At 36.0% G+C, this 18,820-nt stretch overlaps 1 protein-coding gene across 1 annotated transcript in view; it reads right to left on the bottom strand.

The window, feature by feature from the left end:
• The window catches only part of LOC133639500 (low-density lipoprotein receptor-like), a 32,957-nt gene extending 28,033 nt beyond the window's left edge, over window positions 1-4,924 (bottom strand). The window contains exon 1 of the mRNA XM_062032845.1: window positions 4,675-4,924. Coding sequence (XP_061888829.1) covers window positions 4,675-4,741 — 67 coding nt within the window. The 5' untranslated portion in view covers window positions 4,742-4,924. The remainder of the gene's footprint in view (window positions 1-4,674) is intronic.
• Window positions 4,925-18,820: the final 13,896 nt, after the last annotated feature.

Below are 18,820 nucleotides of genomic sequence, written 5' to 3'. Positions count from 1 at the left end.
TCTGTTTATAGATGCTATTTATATCCGCAGTTGGAACCTGGCAACCATCAATGCCATATAAGGTCATTGCCTCAAACAGCAAAAAGCTACTATCATTCACTTTAAATGTCTAATACAAGTCCTCTCGCAGCAAAAACTGGATGAATGAATGTTGGAGTCATATCACAGTACAACAATTCTCCTATATGAGCAATTAACTTTTATATGGCACATGGATGCAGTACACACACAGGAACTATACAAGACTGTGTGTTTATAGACACACAGCAAATGGTTAAATATTAACCAGGATCAAGTACAATGTGGAGCCTGTGTATTGCATTACAACTAGTGTCACTTGTTGTATCTATAAACCGCAGCACATCCCCTTTGTATGTTTTTCCCCTCCATCAGGCCGACTTCCTGTAGTGACATCACCCCTAGAAATGTCCAGTGCAAATAGATTGCTCTGTAATTATAAGAGAAAGTCCAACACTGAGAAGTGACTCAACCGTTTTAACCATTACCGGAAAATATTACAAGAAAAAAAAAAAAAAAAATATATATATATATATATATATATATATATATATATATATATATATATATATATATATATATATATATATATATATATATATATATATATATATTTTGGAGGCGTGCCTTTAAGGCACTGCCTTTAGCATACTTGGTCAACAGCCGTACAGGTCACACTGAGGGTGACCGTATAAACAACTTTAACACTGTTACAAATATGCGCCACACTGTGAACCCACACCAAGCAAGAATGACAAACACATTTCGGGAGAACATCCGCACCGTAACACAACATAAACACAACAGAACAAATACCCAGAACCTCTTGCAGCACTAACACGGAGATCACATATTTTTTCACAAAAATCTGTCCATACTGATCAATGGCCGATCTATCGGCACATCCCTAGTTGTAATGTTTAAAAAATTAACAACCAGCATGCCAGCTTTGAGTTTTTAGTAGATCCGCGAAATGATTGTATTATTAAATCAGATTATTCGGTTTACAAATGATTGAATCATTTGCATCGATGTTTGAAAAATGCAATAAATAAATGACAGGAAATGATTGTGTGTATTTAACATACTATATGCTACTAAGTGCTCCAAATGTTATGTTATGACAATTCAAATAAAGCATACACCACGATATGTCATGCAACATCTCTTGCATATCTGTCCTCAATTCCTGTAAACTAGTCTATAAGCTACAGTTACAGGTGCTAAGAACAGTATCATAACATGTGCAGAGACGTTATGTTGAGAAGGTGGTCGATCAACAAACGCTTTACTGAGCAAAACCTGACAACCGTAACCAAGCCAAAGCAACATTGGGAACAATCTAGCTGCTTTTTTCAACAAGCCTCCTCTTTTACTCGCACCAACAGTCTCCTAACACAGACAGCCGAAAAAAACATGAACTCCAACAACAAACATAGCTGCCAGGACACTATAGTATATTAATTTTCAAACGCAGTATAGTACAGTAAAACCAAGCCACGGTTTTATTCTACAAAATAAAATTAGGTCATCTTGTGGTTGAAAACCTACTCAGAACATGCAAACTCCAGATAAAAAAAAATAGTGCTATCAAATTAATATTAAAAAAAAAATTTAAATCACAATTTTGCATTTGGATAAGTCATGATTAATCACAGGTTATTATTCGCTTGCATAATTAAAATTAACTTTTTAAAAAATGTTTTTTTTAAGAGTCCAATATTTGGACATAAATGCCATTTTATTGTCAGAATATCATATAGGATTTTAAAAAATGTTTTTAACTTGAATGGAAGTCATTTATTTGCTCATAACTAACAGCTTTACCTAAAGTCCCATCAGGGTGTATTTTGAAGTGAAATTTGCCAGTCAGCACCAGTCAGCTGTGTGTTATTAGTGTAAATATTGCTCTTTTAGTCCAACTTTTAAGCACCAGTCAGCTGTGTGTTATTAGTGTAAATATTGCTCTTTTAGTCCAATTTTATTTATTTTTTTAAATAGTATTTTTAAATAGTGTCACGGGCTGTTAAAAAAATAAGCTGCAGTATTTTTATTGTATCATTTGTAGTGAAATAATGTTCAGTGTCGGTTTTATTACTATTTACTTTAGTAACTGTTTCTTTGCTGTAACCTTTTGCAATATATTTCCCCATATTCTTCTGTTGTTGTCTCCCTGCGACAGAGAGAAGGACAAGCGGTAGTAAATGGATGGATGGCATCTAATAAAGTCAAATACAAATAAGGCAGCAAGAGAAGTATGCCACACTTCTCTTTTGTACAGCAGATATGGGCATCTACATATCTCCCGATTTCCACCCAGACAACAATATTGGGGGCGTGCCTTAAAGGCACTGCCTTTGCGTGCCGGCCCGATCACATAATATCAACGGCTTTTCACACACACAAGTGAATGCAAGGCATACTTGGTCAACAGCCATACAGGTCACACTGAGGGTGGGCGTATAAACAACTTCAACACTGTTAGAAATATGCGCCACACTGTGAACCCACACCAAACAAGAATGACAAATGGTTCGTACTTGTATAGCGCTTTTCTACCTTTTTTTTTAAGGAACTCAAAGCGCTTTGACACTATTTTCCACATTCACACATTGACACACACACATTCACAAACACATTTCGGGAGAACATCCGCACCGTAACACAACATAAACACAACAGAGCAAATACCCAGAACCCCTTGCAGCACTAACTCTTCCAGGACGCTACAATATACACCCCCGCTACCCCCCCCCCTCTACCCCACCCACCTCAACCTCCTCATGCTCTCTCAGGGAGAGTATGTCCCAAATTCCAAGCTGCTGTTTTGAGGCATGTTAAAAAAAATAATGCACTTTGTGACTTCAATAATAAATATGGCAGTGCCATGTTGGCATTTTTTTCCATAACTTGAGTTGATTTATTTTGGAAAACCTTGTTACATTGTTTAATGCATCCAGCGGGGCATCACAACACAATTAGGCATAATAATGTGTTAATTCCACGACTGTATATATCGGTATCGGTTGATATCGGAATCTGTAATTAATTGTTGGACAATATCGGGGGTGATGGACGGCTGAGTGATGGACGGCTGAGTAGCGCTTTATAGCAGCAGGCCGGCCTCTAGGGCCCCAACTCCCCCACCCTCTGTTGCGAGTTGTTGTGATTATATGTAACATGTTTCCAGCGCCCCCCGCGACCCCGAAGGGAATAAGCAGTAGAAAATGGATGGATGGATGTTTATGTGTGCTATGGCAAATGAGGTTTTTTCCCTTGGACTCAGTCTGGACCAGGGGTGTCAAACGTACGGCCCGTGGGCCGGATCAGGCCCGCGGACAGGTTTTATCCGGCCCACGGGATGAGTTTGCTAAGTATAAAAATGAACCAAAATGTTTTAATGAAAGAAACTGCTGTTCTAAATGTGTCCACTAGATGTCACAATAGCAATTATTTGCATCTTTGTAGATTATGCTACATATGTAAAAAAATAAAATAAACCACATGATGTTAGTGCACCAGTTAAGGAAAATGAGCAAACTTACATGAATGACATCCTGTAATTTGATTTTGATATAATTTTTTTATCGTAATAGATTGAAAATTAACACCAATGAGTTGACTGATGAACATTATCACATAATGTATTCAGAAAATATAAATAACGACAAATAAAGATAGAATACTATTAACCGCAACATGTAAGTGTAAAAAAAAAAACAACAACATTATGATTTGTACATTTTCAGAATTTTCTTGTTCTATTTTTAAACAAAGAAAACAATCTGAATTTGTCTTTATTTTTAAGTTATCGTGCCGTGATTTTACCTGTCCGGCCCACCTGGGAGTAGATTTTTCTCCATGTGGCCCCCGATCTAAAATGAGTTTGACACCCCTGGTCTGGACCCTCCTTTGACTGATATTTTTTACTCTTCCCCCCTTTCCCAATATCACCTTTTTCCCACCTTTTTTAAGGAGCGCCGTAAGTGGCTGATCCGTTGGCGGTCCCGTCTTGTCTCCCTGTAACGTATGTCTGCTCTTAGTGGGACTGTGCCGAAAATGTAATTTCAGTTCTTATGTGTCTTGTACATGTTAAAGAATGGACAATAATAAAGCATACTGAATCCTGAATATCAGATATCGGCAAAAAAGCCATTATCGGACATCTCTAGTTATAGGCATTAAACTATTTAAACCAAATACTAAATATTATTTATTTATTTAATATTTAGACTAAATATTGCATATGGCCCATATTTCACAACCACGAAGAGAAAATTGTAGTTTGTCGTATTTCCATGCCACCCAGTCAGAAGAATGGAATGTGGCCAAGAGTGCCACGCCCACCCAACCACTACAAATGACGTGAACCACGCCCACCGGAAGCTATCAAACGGCACCGGCACTATGGAGAAATGTCAAAAAAAAAAGCTCGACCGTCCTTTAATCAAACAAATAACGAGTAACAGTAAATAACATTTGTTTTACATACAATTTGCCGTATTTATAGTGTCTAATTTTTAATAGGCGAGTTTGGGATACTGAGGGACATTTGGTTCATCTTGGTGCAAACAAACGAATACTTCCGTGTTGCACACGGACACAAATGAATGAGGACAGCCTGCTGCCAACAATTAATAGTAAACATGGTCTCACCTGACAGAGCAGAAGCGTGGATGAGCATCAGCAGGCAGCAACACGTCACCTGTCGCGACCACAGCATCTTCTTCCTTCGTCGTCGACTCGAACGTCTGCCACTCCGGGATGTCACAGCGAGCGTGAGTGGGCTGCCTTTACTAAGTAAGCCGTGTCACGCTAAGGAAGTAGACGTTGCGAGTGAGAAGCGCTCTGACCGCATTTGGACCATTTTGAACGGCGGGACAGGACCACAATGGGGCGGAGCTACAGCAGTGGCGTGATGTTTGAAACCCGAAAGCGGGGGCCTCCCAGGGGCGGAGCTACAATTCTAGTGAGTCAGTTACTCTCCATCATGTCAGTGTCATGAAGGGAAATTGCGTAAAACTTTAGTGAGGATTTAATACAACTATATTAAAAAAAAAAAAAAAAGAAGACTAAAGCATTGGTTCTCAATTATTTTCTGTTATGGACAGTATGAGGACTTAAAATGTTCAAGCCTCTCCTGAATTGAAATACAAACCCCGTTTCCATATGAGTTGGGAAATTGTGTTAGATGTAAATATAAACGGAATACAATGATTTGCAAATCCTTTTCAACCCATATTCAATTGAATGCACTACAAAGACAAGATATTTGATGTTCAAACTGATAAACTTTTTTTTTTTGCAAATAATATTTCACTTAGAATTTCATGGCTGCAACACGTGCCAAAGTAGTTGGGAAAGGGCATGTTCACCACTGTGTTACATGGCCTTTCCTTTTAACAACACTCAGTACACGTTTGGGAACTGAGGAGACACATTTTTTAAGCTTCTCAGGTGGAATTCTTTCCCATTCTTGCTTGATGTACAGCTTAAGTTGTTCAACAGTCCGGGGGTCTCCGTTGTGGTATTTTAGGCTTCATAATACGCCACACATTTTCAATAGGAGACAGGTCTGGACTACAGGCAGGCCAGTCTAGTACCCGCACTCTTTTACTAGAAGCCACGTGGCTTGGCATTGTCTTGCTTAAATAAGCAGGGGCGTCCATGGTAACGTTGCTTGGATGGCAACATATGTTGCTCCAAAACCTGTATGTGCCTTTCAGCATTAATGGTGCCTTCACAGATGTGTAAGTTACCCATGTCTTGGGCACTAATACACCCCCATACCATCACAGATGCTGGCTTTTCAACTTTGCGCCTATAACAATCCGGATGGTTCTTTTCCTCTTTGGTCCGGAGGACACAACGTCCACAGTTTCCAAAAACAATTTGAAATGTGGACTCGTCAGACCACAGAACACTTTTCCACTTTGTATCAGTCCATCTTAGATGAGCTCAGGCCCAACGAAGCCGACGGCGTTTCTGGGTGTTGTTGATAAACGGTTTTCGCCTTGCATAGGAGAGTTTTAACTTGCACTTACAGATGTAGCGACCAACTGTAGTTACTGACAGTGGGTTTCTGAAGTGTTCCTGAGCCTGTGGTGATATCCTTTACACACTGATGTCACTTGTTGATGCAGTACAGCCTGAGGGATCGAAGGTCACAGGCTTAGCTGCTTACGTGCAGTGATTTCTCCAGATTCTCTGAACCCTTTGATGATATTACGGACCGTAGATGGTGAAATCCCTAAATTCCTTGCAATTGCTGGTTGAGAAAGGTTTTTCTTAAACTGTTCAACAATTTGCTCACGCATTTGTTGACAAAGTGGTGACCCTCGTCCCATCCTTGTTTGTGAATGACTGAGCATTTCATTGAATCTACTTTTATACCCAACTTGCCTGTTCACCTGTGGGATGTTCCAAATAAGTGTTTGATGAGCATCCCTCAACTTTATCAGTATTTATTGCCACCTTTCCCAACTTATTTGTCACGTGTTTATGGCATCAAGTTCTAAAGTTAATGATTATTTGCACAAAAAAAAAGTTTATCAGTTTGAACATCAAATATGTTGTCTTTGTAGCATATTCAACTGAATATGGGTTGAAAATGATTTGCAAATCATTGTATTCCGTTTATATTTACATCTAACACAATTTCCCAACTCATATGGAAACGGGGTTTGTACTATTGAAAACTTAATCGTATTCAATTTAGGCCTGTCAAAACTAACGAGTTCAGTTCCAGTTTATTTGGAACATGCATACGATACAATGTGATGTATCACACAATTCCAGTTGTTTCATTACAGCATGTCCGAAAATGAGTAGGAAGAAGCAGAGCTTATTTAATCCTACCCCGTTTCATACCATAGCAAATTTTAGCCAATTTCCTTGTTCTCTGTAACGGAACAGTCAACAAATAAATAATTAATAAATAATATACCGTAGTACAGTGTTTTTCAACCACTGTGTTGTGCTGTGAGATACAGTCTGGTGTGCCGTGGGAGATTAAGTAATTTCCCCTAAATCAGTGGTTCTTAACCTGGGTTCGATCGAACCCTAGGGGTTCGGTGAGTCGGCCTCAGGGGTTCAGCGGAGCCTCTGCCACGGAGGTAAAGACACATCCGACATATCGTGTAAATAAAAACTTCTCCCTATCAGCGTATTATGGATACCCCCAAACAATGTTCCCTCTAATTTTCCATCTGATTTGCAGGTTGTTTGATTGATCAATTGAAACTTTTACTAGCAGATTGCAACGAAAGAGAATACATTATATGAAACAGTACAGTTTACACAGTACAGTACATATTCTGTACAATTGACCACTAAATGGTAACACCCGAATAAGTTTTTCAACTTGATTAAGTCGGGGTCCACGTTAATCAATTCATGGCAATGTGTGTAAGGTGTGTAATTTGTTGTGAGTTCATGCACTGTGTTAGTTTTGTTCTTTGAACAAGGTGATGTTCATGCATGGTTCATTTTGTGCACCAGTAAAAAAACACAACTTTTTCTAGAATTTGAAAAAAATGTTTTTGTTATTTTTCACAAAAGAAGGTTTCGGTGAATGTGCATATGAATGTGCAGGTAAAAAGGTGTCTAACGCTTAAACCAAAAATAAACAAAAGGCGAGTGCCGCTAAGAAAAGGCATTGAAGCTTAGGGAAGGCTATGCAGAAACGAAACTAAACAGAACTGTCTGCAAAGTACACAAAAACAGAATGCTGGACGACAGCAAAGACTTACAGCGTTTGGACATCCGTACATGACATGACAATCAACAATGTCCCCACAAAGAAGGATAGCGTAGTCTTGATTGCCAAAACAAAGCAGGTGCGGGGAATAGCGTTCAAGGAAGACGTAAAACTGTTACAGGAAAATACCAACAAAAAAGGAAAAACCACCAAAAAAGTGGATCAAGACAAACACTAAAACACTACACACAGGAAAACGTCATAAATCTCAAAATAAGTCACGGCGCGATGTGACAGGTTGTGACAGTACACCTACTTTGAGACAAGAGCTATAGTGATGCATGGTTGGTTATGGTTTGAATTCATATCCAACAATTGTGAAAACAACTTTTTACTGTCAATATCGACTGCTGAGTTTCATTTTTTAATGATTTCTGCTAGTTGTGTGCCTCGGGATTTTTTCAATGAATAAAATGTGCCTTGGCTCAGAAAAGGTTGAAAAACACTGCTAAGCATACAAATATTAATTACATAAATGTTTGTCTCAATAAAAAAAAATTAAAAAAGGAAAAAAAAGGGTTGATGATGTTCATCATATTTATTGTTCTGTGTACTTTGTGAACACTTGCAGTTTGAACAGTGTCTTAAACTGAATCATATTGGTGCTTTGTTTGATTTCTTCGGTTAATCCATTCCATAATTTAGTTCCACATACTGATATACTAAAGTTTTTAAGTGTTGTATGGGCATACAAATTTTTTAAATTAGATTTTCCTCTAAGGTTATATTTCTCCTCTTTTGTTGAGAAAAACTGTTGTACATTCTTGGGTAGCAGGTTATAGTTTGCTTTGTGCATAATTTTAGCTGTTTGTAAATGCACCAAATCGTTAAATTTCAATAATTGTGATTTAATAAATAAAGTGTTGGTATGTTCTCTGTATCCAACTTTATGTATTATTCTAATTTATCTTTTTTTGTAACACAGTCAATGAATGAATCGCACATTTGTAGTTGTTTCCCCATATTTCTGCACAATAACTCAGATATGGTAACACTAGTGAACAGTAGAGAATATGAAGGGATTTTTGATCTAGAACATGTTTTGCTTGTTAGTTAACTCATGTGATTAATCACAAAAAAATATTGCATTAATCATGTACCGGTACACATTTTGCTTTTTATTTTGACCGTAGAAGCTCTTTTACTTTAATTACTATACCAGGGGTCGGCAACCCAAAATGTTGAATGAGCCATATTGGACCAACAATACAAAAAAATTAAAAAATCTGTCTGGAGCCGCAAAAAATTCAAAGCCTTATATATGTGTTATAATGAAGGCAACACATGATGTAAGTGTCTATATTAGCTATATTGGCCTACTATCAAAGGCTAACGCAATTCTTGGTTGACAGAAATGTTGTATTTTAATTTTTATTCTACACATTTTTGCAGCATTGGAAATTAGTAAAATGGAGGTTTCTCACAGGATGAGATAAATTCTGGAAATTACTGGCTTAGAATGGCCAAAGGTATAGATGTGTGTGTCCAAATTTAAGGAAACGACAGGCTGTCTTCTAGTGGATTTATTACAATCTATGCAAGCTGTGTAACGTTCGCTGTGGTCTGGAACAACATGGCAAACAAACAACTATGAAAAATGTAGTCAATATTACCTACATGAGCCATGCACATATAAATTAAATACACAGAGGACATAAATAAAGGAAATTAAATGTGCACAAACAAAACTACAAACGAGGCATAATGATGCAATATGTACATACAGCTAGCCTAAATAGCATGTTAGCATCAATTAGCTTGCAGTCATGGATTGACCAAATATGCCTTATAAGCACTTCAGCAAATCAATAAAATCCACAAAGCTCACCTTTGTGCATTCCCGCACAGTATAAAACGTTTGGTGGACAAAATGAGACAAAGAAGGAGTGGCATAAAACACGTCTTTCTGTGGCAGCATCGGAGAAAGTTGTACATGTAAACAAACTACGATGAGTTCAAGGATCGACAAATTAGTAGGACAATACGGCGCTAGCCAAATACTCTCATCAGTGAAGCATGTATAACATTAACAGTGGGATTTCTAACAATTAGGAAGGTTTGTGTCATGTTTGTTCTCCTGCAGAACATTTTTAAAATAAAACATTTATTTTTTTCTTCATCTTTTTCCATTTTCACACATCTCTGAAAGAGGTCCAGGGAGCCACAAGGGCGGCGCTAAAGAGCCGCATGCGACTCTAGAGCCGCTGGTTGCTGACCCCCATACTATACAGTCAGTGTTCAGATAAATGCATACTAGGCGTGGAACAATTGATCGATAGATCGGTTTATTAGACTTAGACTTAGACAAACTTTATTGATCCACAAGGAAAATTGTTCCACACAGTAGCTCAGTTTCAAAGGATGGAAAGGGTAAGTATGGAAAGGATAATGCAGGTATTAAGTAGACTAAAAATGTACCACGGTAGCAATATTAAATATAACATACTGTATAAATATTTACATATTATATATACAGTATATAGTATATACTGATATATTATTATATTATATTATATTTGTATATAATATATACAATATATAACAAATCCCAATTACCATGTACAATATTACAGTATATGTAACAGCTGTAGAAAAAAAAAAAGAAAAAAAAGGGCAGCATAAAATAGAGAGTATATCCAGCAGAAAATAGACATTATAAACAAAGAGAGGCAGCTAACATAGAAGCGGTCATGTAATAGACAGATATCATCTATTGCTCTATTGCGAGTGATTATATAGCTGGATGGAGTGCGGAATGAAGGAGTTCTTGAATCGAAAGTCATATTCCTAAATTTCAAGTATTGATCTGTGCTTGGCAAGTTGGCCTTCCGGAAGATAGGTATCGATCTAACATCGATTTAAAAGGCCATATATCGATTTTGTCGATACTAGAAAAAAGAAAACATTGGATTTAAGAACGGCAGACTTTATATGAAGTTTAGCACTTTTATTGAAAAGGGCGGTAAATGTTAAATCTGTCTGATCGTCATGTCAAATATCAAAATAAAAATGGTGTTCCAGAAAGGTCATACCAAATGCAAACGCCACAAGACAATATAATTAATTACAGCACAGAAACGTTCAGCTACTGCACGATTGTAAAAGCCACAACAAATGAAAACGACCTAACACAATAATATAGAGCCACAATTTAACTTTACAAAGGATGCGACGGACAAAACGGAAGTGACAACGAAGCAAGTTTGCAGACGGAGTGAATGAGATGGAAGGTTAAAAACAGTGTAATAAACACTAACAGTATATTAGTATTATTGAAAAACTTAAAAAAAGTTATTCATGACTGAAAAAGTGGTCACACTTCTCTTATGTTTCCAACATTGTTCATTACATCTTCTACCATTTGGTCTGTGTGTCGCCCAAACTTCTCCGTTGTCATTTCCGTTACGTCTTTATGATATTCCGGTTTTATTAAAATGAGAGTACTAGCAGGTCAAAACACTGTTCATTCAACCCGAGGAGATGTTGGTTGCATTTGTTTCCCCAATATTAACATTGTATTATTTATATGTCAAAAAACAAAAGCAGAAGTAGCAAGTAAATACACCGTTAAAATGTTGGTGATTTTACTTTTATTGGAAATGTCGAAAATGTGAGCAGAAAATGTTTTCTCAACTAAAGTGTTGATTGTATAAGATGTAAATGCATTGGCCTTTAATTGTTGTTTACTTGTCTGTATATATAATTCATTTGTACTTATAGTAACCTACCTTACAAGCAATAACAGGATTATAGGAAACTTCACCTGTAGTGTCCATCATCCAGTATTTATTTCAGTGTCACAGGTTGAATTTTTGCTAAAAAGTTACTAAATCAATATCAACTCACTAAATTGTTTTGGATTGTATTGTTCTAAAACAATATTATGGTCCCTGGATTGTATCTGCAACCACAAATTCTGAATTGAATCAAATCGTTACACCCCTAATGCATACGTCAGTACAAAAATGAGAGAGAAGACTCAGACTGGTGTGCTCGCTGGCAAATTTCACCCCAAAATACAGCCTGGAAAAACTTTAGATAAAACTGTTGCCAAGTTTTGTGCAAATAAATGACATGCATTCAAGTAAAATGTTTAAAAACCTTCTTGGATGACATTCCGACAATAAAATTGTATTAGTGTAGAAATATTTGAGTCTCTTCCTTAACTAATTTCAATTAAGTGAGTAATCTCCTGTGATCAATAATGACTAATTCAAATTCCAAAATGTGATTAATCTGATTCAAAAAAATTATAATTTGACAGCCCTAATTTAATTATTTCAAGCTATTGTTTACTAGCACTTGCTCCAAATAAGGAGTTTATTCTACTTAAGGGGGTATGCAAAACCTACTTTTTTTTTACCTGTTTTTGTGTATTTGGGATTCTGAAAGTCCTGAAAATTTAAACTCAAACCACGGAGACATGGCGAAGTTATTATATAATACTAAAATGTTATGTTTCACAATTTTTACTTCTGCATGTTTAAATATTTTCATAATGAAACATTAACATTTACAACCAAATGTGTGCAAAAAGTCATATTTACAATACTAACAGTTCTGCAAGTCATCAAGAGCATTTAATTCCACAAGCGACTCAGTTGGTCACATATTGGACTTCGTACAAACCTAAGAAGCTGTACGTTTTGCAATACAGAATTTATCGGAGCCAGCAATTAATTTTTCATTCATCAATGACACTGTGGTGACTAGTAGTGTAACAAGTTTGTGTGTAGGCTATTGTACAAGAAGAGAGGGGAAGGAACCTATGCTCAATAGTAGTAAAGCTGGGAAGCATTACTGGAATGGGGTAATACTGGTTTGATTACATATTTCTACATGGCCGGATCCGCCCGCCCTCAAAGATGACTCACCAAATGGGCTTGCTGTCTGTGTATGCCTGGCTATATTATAAAATTCTATAATTTACCTCGTGAAAGTAAAAACTTGCCCCAGTATTTCATTGGTTTTACATTTCAAAGTGTTTAGCCTTTACACTTTGGTGACAGTAAAGAGTGTTCAAATGCATCTTTGTCTTAGTTGCTGTTTTATGATCGGGACAGTTTGACGGACTTCTAGGATTTGGGGGCGTGGTTATTTGCAGCTAGAATTCACCAACTCGAGTATTTCATATATATTTCATATATATACACTACCGTTCAAAAGTTTGGGGTCACATTAAAATGTCCTTATTTTTCAATGAAGATAACTTTAAACTAGTCTTAACTTTAAAGAAGTACACTCTATACATTGCTAATGTGGTAAATGACTATTCTAGCTGCAAATGTCTGGTTTTTGGTGCAATATCTACATAGGTGTATAGAGGCCCATTTCCAGCAACTATCACTCCAGTGTTCTAATGGTACAATGTGTTTGCTCATTGGCTCAGAAGGCTAATTGATGATTAGAAAACCCTTGTGCAATCATGTTCACACATCTGAAAAGAGTTTAGCTCGTTACAGAAGCTACAAAACTGACCTTCCTTTGAGCAGATTGAGTTTCTGGAGCATCACATTTGTGGGGTCAATTAAACGCTCAAAATGGCCAGAAAAAGAGAACTTTCATCTGAAACGCGACAGTCTATTCTTGTTCTTAGAAATGAAGGCTATTCCACAAAATTGTTTGGGTGACCCCAAACTTTTGAACGGTAGTGTATATATATATATATATATATCAGTGGTGTGCAGTCACTAGAGGCAGGGGAGGCGGGGCCTCACCTGCCATCATGGAAAGAAAAAAAATATAAAAAGAAAAAAAAATTAATTAAATTGTTATATGTATCCAGTGATTATACTAAAGTTATTTTCATTTAACTTCACCAGTTTTAGATTATTTTTATTTTTATTTTCACATTTGCCGTTCAAATACTGAGAAGAGACGGTGCGGTGATCAGCAGCCAGTTGAGGCACATCACTGATTTGTGCCTCAACATGGATTGTGCACAATGACTCGGCTAACTGCTGAGCTGCTGTGCAGTGAGACTGTATTGCTATATGAATTATATCAGCTAACTAAACTATGGCATAGTTTAGTTAGCTGAGGTACATAATGTACAGTGTATTTTGTCAACAACTGTATGTGTGTAACGTATTTTTTGTGCTGAGCATTCATAAAACTGCTGCAAAAGACGTACTGTCTGAGGCTCGCAGTAATCCGGCCTCCTGGTGGTAGAGGGCGGTAGTGATCCCAGAGATCATTCCTCGCCGCAGAAGAAAAAAAAAAAAAAGTTTGCAAGTCAATTAGATTGTTTATTTCCTCTCGCCTGGACTTTTATTAAAAACATGGAGGATTACATATGTAAAATAAAACAGTTTTCTAAACTGGACTTTCAATCGAAGCAGGAGGTAATAATTAAAGATAGACCAACGCCGGAGCTAAAAGGTTTGCTTTTGACTTCGGGACAGAAGACCCGTTCTTTTCAAACGGCGTGGTACACACGCAAAGGCTGGCTGTGTGGATGTCTGGCAAGAAAGGTAAGACCATAATTTTTTTTTAATTAAATGTGCTTTTTTGTGTGCTACAGTTGTGTAAAGAATGCTGGTATGAGCTTTTAAACATAACCCGTTAACTGCTGCCAATCACATGGTGAATAAGATACTATTTAGGGTTCACATGTTTGTAAATCTGACTGTGATGATGCAGTGCCTCACCAGACATTAACCTCACCGCACGCCACTGATATATATATATATATATATATATATATATATATATATATGTATATATATATATATATATATATATATATATATATATGTGTATGAAATACTTGACTTTCAGTGAATTCTAGCTATATATATACAGGTATATATATATATATATATATATATATATATATATATATATATATATATATATATATATATATATATATATATATATATATATATATATATATATATATATATATATATATATTTACATAGAATAAAAAAACAACAACTTGAATTTCAGTGTTCCGGTGGCTATCCATTAGATGGCAGTATTGTCCTGTTTAACTTCTCCGTTCATGATGAGTATATCATTTCGGCCACCGTGTTCAATGGAGAAGTCTGTTCTGCAAAATTTACAGGCAGGGGAAGGTGTATGTTACACCTTCCCCTTCGAACTGTCCTGGATGAACTGAAATTCTTGTTTCCATTTGTTTTGGAACTTGCAAGCGTATTTCTTCATCTTGCTCGTCAACGGCGTCGCCATGTCTGTAATTTCCTCGTTCTTCTGCTTCGTCTCCTTGTTGTGTGCGCAGTTGTGCACTCAACTCTGTAAAAGCCCTAGATGTTATGACGTCATTGGGCAGGCAAGCTGACGTGGGAAAGCGGACGTGAGAACAGGCTGTCCCCACTCAGTCTCAGGTCCGCATTGAGCTGGAGGGGGCGTGGCCTCCAGCTCCGGCTGAATACCGGGAGTTTGTCGGGAGAAAATCTCTGCCGGGAGGTTGTCGGGAGAGGCGCTGAATACCGGGATTCTCCCGCTAAAAACGGGAGGGTTGGCAACTATGTCGATCGAACCCAGGTTAAGAACCACTGTTCTAACGTTAGTGGTCATTGAATAGATATTTGATCATAACAACAACATAACTGCAAATTGTTAGTTGCTTCTGTGGTACTACTTTTGTGTATGTGCATGCACTGCAGGCGTGTGCATGCACTGCAGGCGTGTGCATGCACTGCAGGCGTGTGCATGCACTGCAGGCGTGTGCATGTGTACGAGACAGCTTTGAGTGACAGCCCAGAACTCCAGACTAATTAATCAGTCAAAAGTGCAATTTTTATTCAATGTATTTTGTAATCGTGAAAAGTTTTGAAAACATTTTTAAATACATATGTTCTGTTAAACCCCCACCTAGGTGGTGTTTTGATTTTACATATTGGATTGAAAAATTAAGTCGCAAACAGCACCTTTAACATTTTCCAATTACCGGTAGCCTTATTTCAAACCTAAACTGTGCTGGCGCTTTATGAGACTGCCACCTTGTGGCCAAATAGCAGCATTACACAACAGAGTTCACAAAACAACCAGTGACTATTAAGTTATTTTAATGATTTTTTTTTTATATACACATATTAAATTGATATAATAATACAATACAATAAATTATTATTATTGTTATGATTACTGTCATAATTTAATAACATTTAATTAGGGCTGTCAAAAATAACACGTTAACTCATGTGATTAATCACAAAAAATTATCACATTAATCATTGATATACGCAGATCAATCACACAATTTATTTTGATTGTACATGTTCTGGTTACCTGTTTGCTATAGAGTCAGTGATCAGATCACTGCATATACGTCAGTGCAAAAATGAGTGAAGAGATTTAAGTAAATAAATGACGTGTAGTCAAGTAAAACATTAAAAAAAAAAGATTGATTAGTGATTTAATCGTATATAAAAAAATGTTTACAGCGCTGATTTTAATATATTTAACTTAATTTATAAACTTATTAATACAAGTTAATAAAAAAAGTTAATGTCATGACAAAAAAGTTATGTTTTTAATGTTACAATGTGTTACTGTAATGAAAAAATAATGTCATTATTCCCAGGTTTTGTATATCATTTTTAGTGATACAATTACATTTGTTTTTTGGAGGGAAAAAAAAAAGAAATGTTTAATAAATAATAAAAACATTCATTGATTATCTTGAAAATATGTGATTGTTTTTTTTTTTTTTTTTTTTTTTTTTTTTTTACAAATATTGAGGTTATATGCATATATTTTAAATAATAATAATAAATAGTAACTTGTTTACATACAGCCGCAGTGGTAGTCTGTTTTAATACACTTTTCAACCACTTGCAGCAGTAAAGACAATATCAAACAAATGGAAAAAGTCTGGAGCTAAAGTCATATACCTTTCTTAAGCGCAACAATTATGACTTAAGTGGTGAAGCTGTATTTTCATTTTAGCTTCAATTTTATTAACAGTTTAGTTCATAAACATATTCTTTAGTTTATTTTCGCCAACATAAGTGTATGTAAATTAATTTTAATACTTACTTTTCTAATAAGCCTTACCTGAGTCCAAGGTTTATGTGTTATATATATATATATATATATATATATATATATATATATATATATATATATATATATATATATATATATATATATATATATATATATATTTATATATAGTTATTGAATAATGTTATTAGCTCAAGTCAAGAATGAAAGTGCTAAGGTCGGCCTATACTTAAATGGGGGGGGAAAAAAATGATAATGACAACAGAAAACATCAGAGAGTTCAAGTTGGATCAAGAAAACATAGAAGTATTGCAGTCGTTCTGCTTCCTAGGCAGTGAAATATATGAAGATGGTGGGTGTTCTAAGGAAATCTAAATAAGATTAACAATGGCCAGATCATCACTGATTAAACTGAATAATATGCTCAAGAGCAACCACATTCTTCTAAGCACCAAGATCAAAATGATACAGACTTTAATATTCTCAATAACAACTTAAGGATGTGAAAGTTGGACACTGAAAAAACAAGACTCACGAAAAATACTTTGAGCTATGGTGTTGGCGCAGAATCTAAAAAATTCCGTGGACAAAACGAATCCCAAAAAAAGAAGTGCTAGAGAAAATTAAACCAAGCATTTCATTATTATACAGGATCATTAAACAACAGCTAAGTTACTTTGGCCATATCATGAGAATTAGAAACAACAACTTAGGTAAAGACATCATGCCTGGAAAATGTGAGGGGTAACATCCAAAAGAAAGACAAAGGCAAAGGTGGATGGAAGGAATTACAAAAACAACAGGAATGACATTAGCTGAGCTAAGAGATAGCGTGGTGGAAAGAGCAGAGTGGAGAAGCCTGCTGCATGACATCATCCAAGGTCAATGTCGACTAGACGGAACCGAAGAAGAAGAAAAAGAAGAAGTTATTGAATACGATTAAAATCAAGACTAAGATTTGTAGTTCAGAGTTAATATCTGAGTGGGTCCAGGCCCCACAGTAGAGGAAAAGTTGGGCCCTGTGGTCAAAAAGGTTAAGTCTATCTGACCAATCTAAGTCTATGACTAGATCTGACCATCTAAGTCTAAGACCAGATCTGACCAATCTAAGTCTATCTGACCAATCTAAGTCTAAGACTAGATCTGACCAATCTAAGTCTATCTGACCAATCTAAGTCTAAGACTAAATCTGACCAATCTAAGTCTATGAGCATGAATTTATGAAGCCTACTCGGATCAGAGGCGAAACTTCTTCTAAGACAAACCAAACAGTCCATTTGCGATCGATTGAATGCCCTGAGATTACAATGACTTGGATGATTGAGAACATTAATATGACATATTTTACGTTATTTTCATCATGTTCATTTAACTTTTTTTTTTCTTTTTTTTTAATGAAGCAATGTGTGTGTAAAAATGATGGCCATTTCCTTAATGTAATGTTTGGATTTTTTGTGTGTGTGTTTTCCTAATCAATGTTTTCTTTATTATATTCTTTAACTTATTTCATTTTTTTTTTTATGAAGCTGTGTCAAAGTCAAATATATGTTTTTCACTTTTTGATTTGGGGGCCGCATTGGGTTAAAAATTTTTGGCCGGCCCATATATATTCCGAGCGCGATGATGTCACGTTATCAATGGTAAAATGCAGTTTTAGACAATATGATTTGCCTGAGCAGCTAGGAGACATCGAGAGTAACAAGCGGTAGAAAATGGATTAGAATGGACAGATTAAAAAATATATATATATATAAAAAAAATTATTTGTATTGTTTTAAATGTTTTATTTTTTAACCTGGGACTTCAGGCGGGACGGATTTTGGACGCTGGAAATGTCAATTAATCCTACTCGGCCTGCAATCAATTAGTGTGCTTTGAATTTTGGCCCCCTGTGTGATTGAGTTTAACACCCCTGGGTTAGTTTTATAATTTTAGACCAGGGGTCCCCAAACTTTTTGACTCAGGGGCTGCCTTGGGTCAAAAAAATTTGGGGCCCGGGATGTGTATATGTGTATATATATATATATATATATATATATATATATATATATATATATATATATATAT

This window comes from Entelurus aequoreus, linkage group LG22 (assembly GCF_033978785.1).
Source record: "Entelurus aequoreus isolate RoL-2023_Sb linkage group LG22, RoL_Eaeq_v1.1, whole genome shotgun sequence".
NCBI classification, from domain to species: Eukaryota; Metazoa; Chordata; class Actinopteri; order Syngnathiformes; family Syngnathidae; genus Entelurus; species Entelurus aequoreus.
The sequence above is the reverse complement of the archived record's forward strand: the minus strand, read 5'-3'. Positions and strand labels throughout refer to the sequence as shown.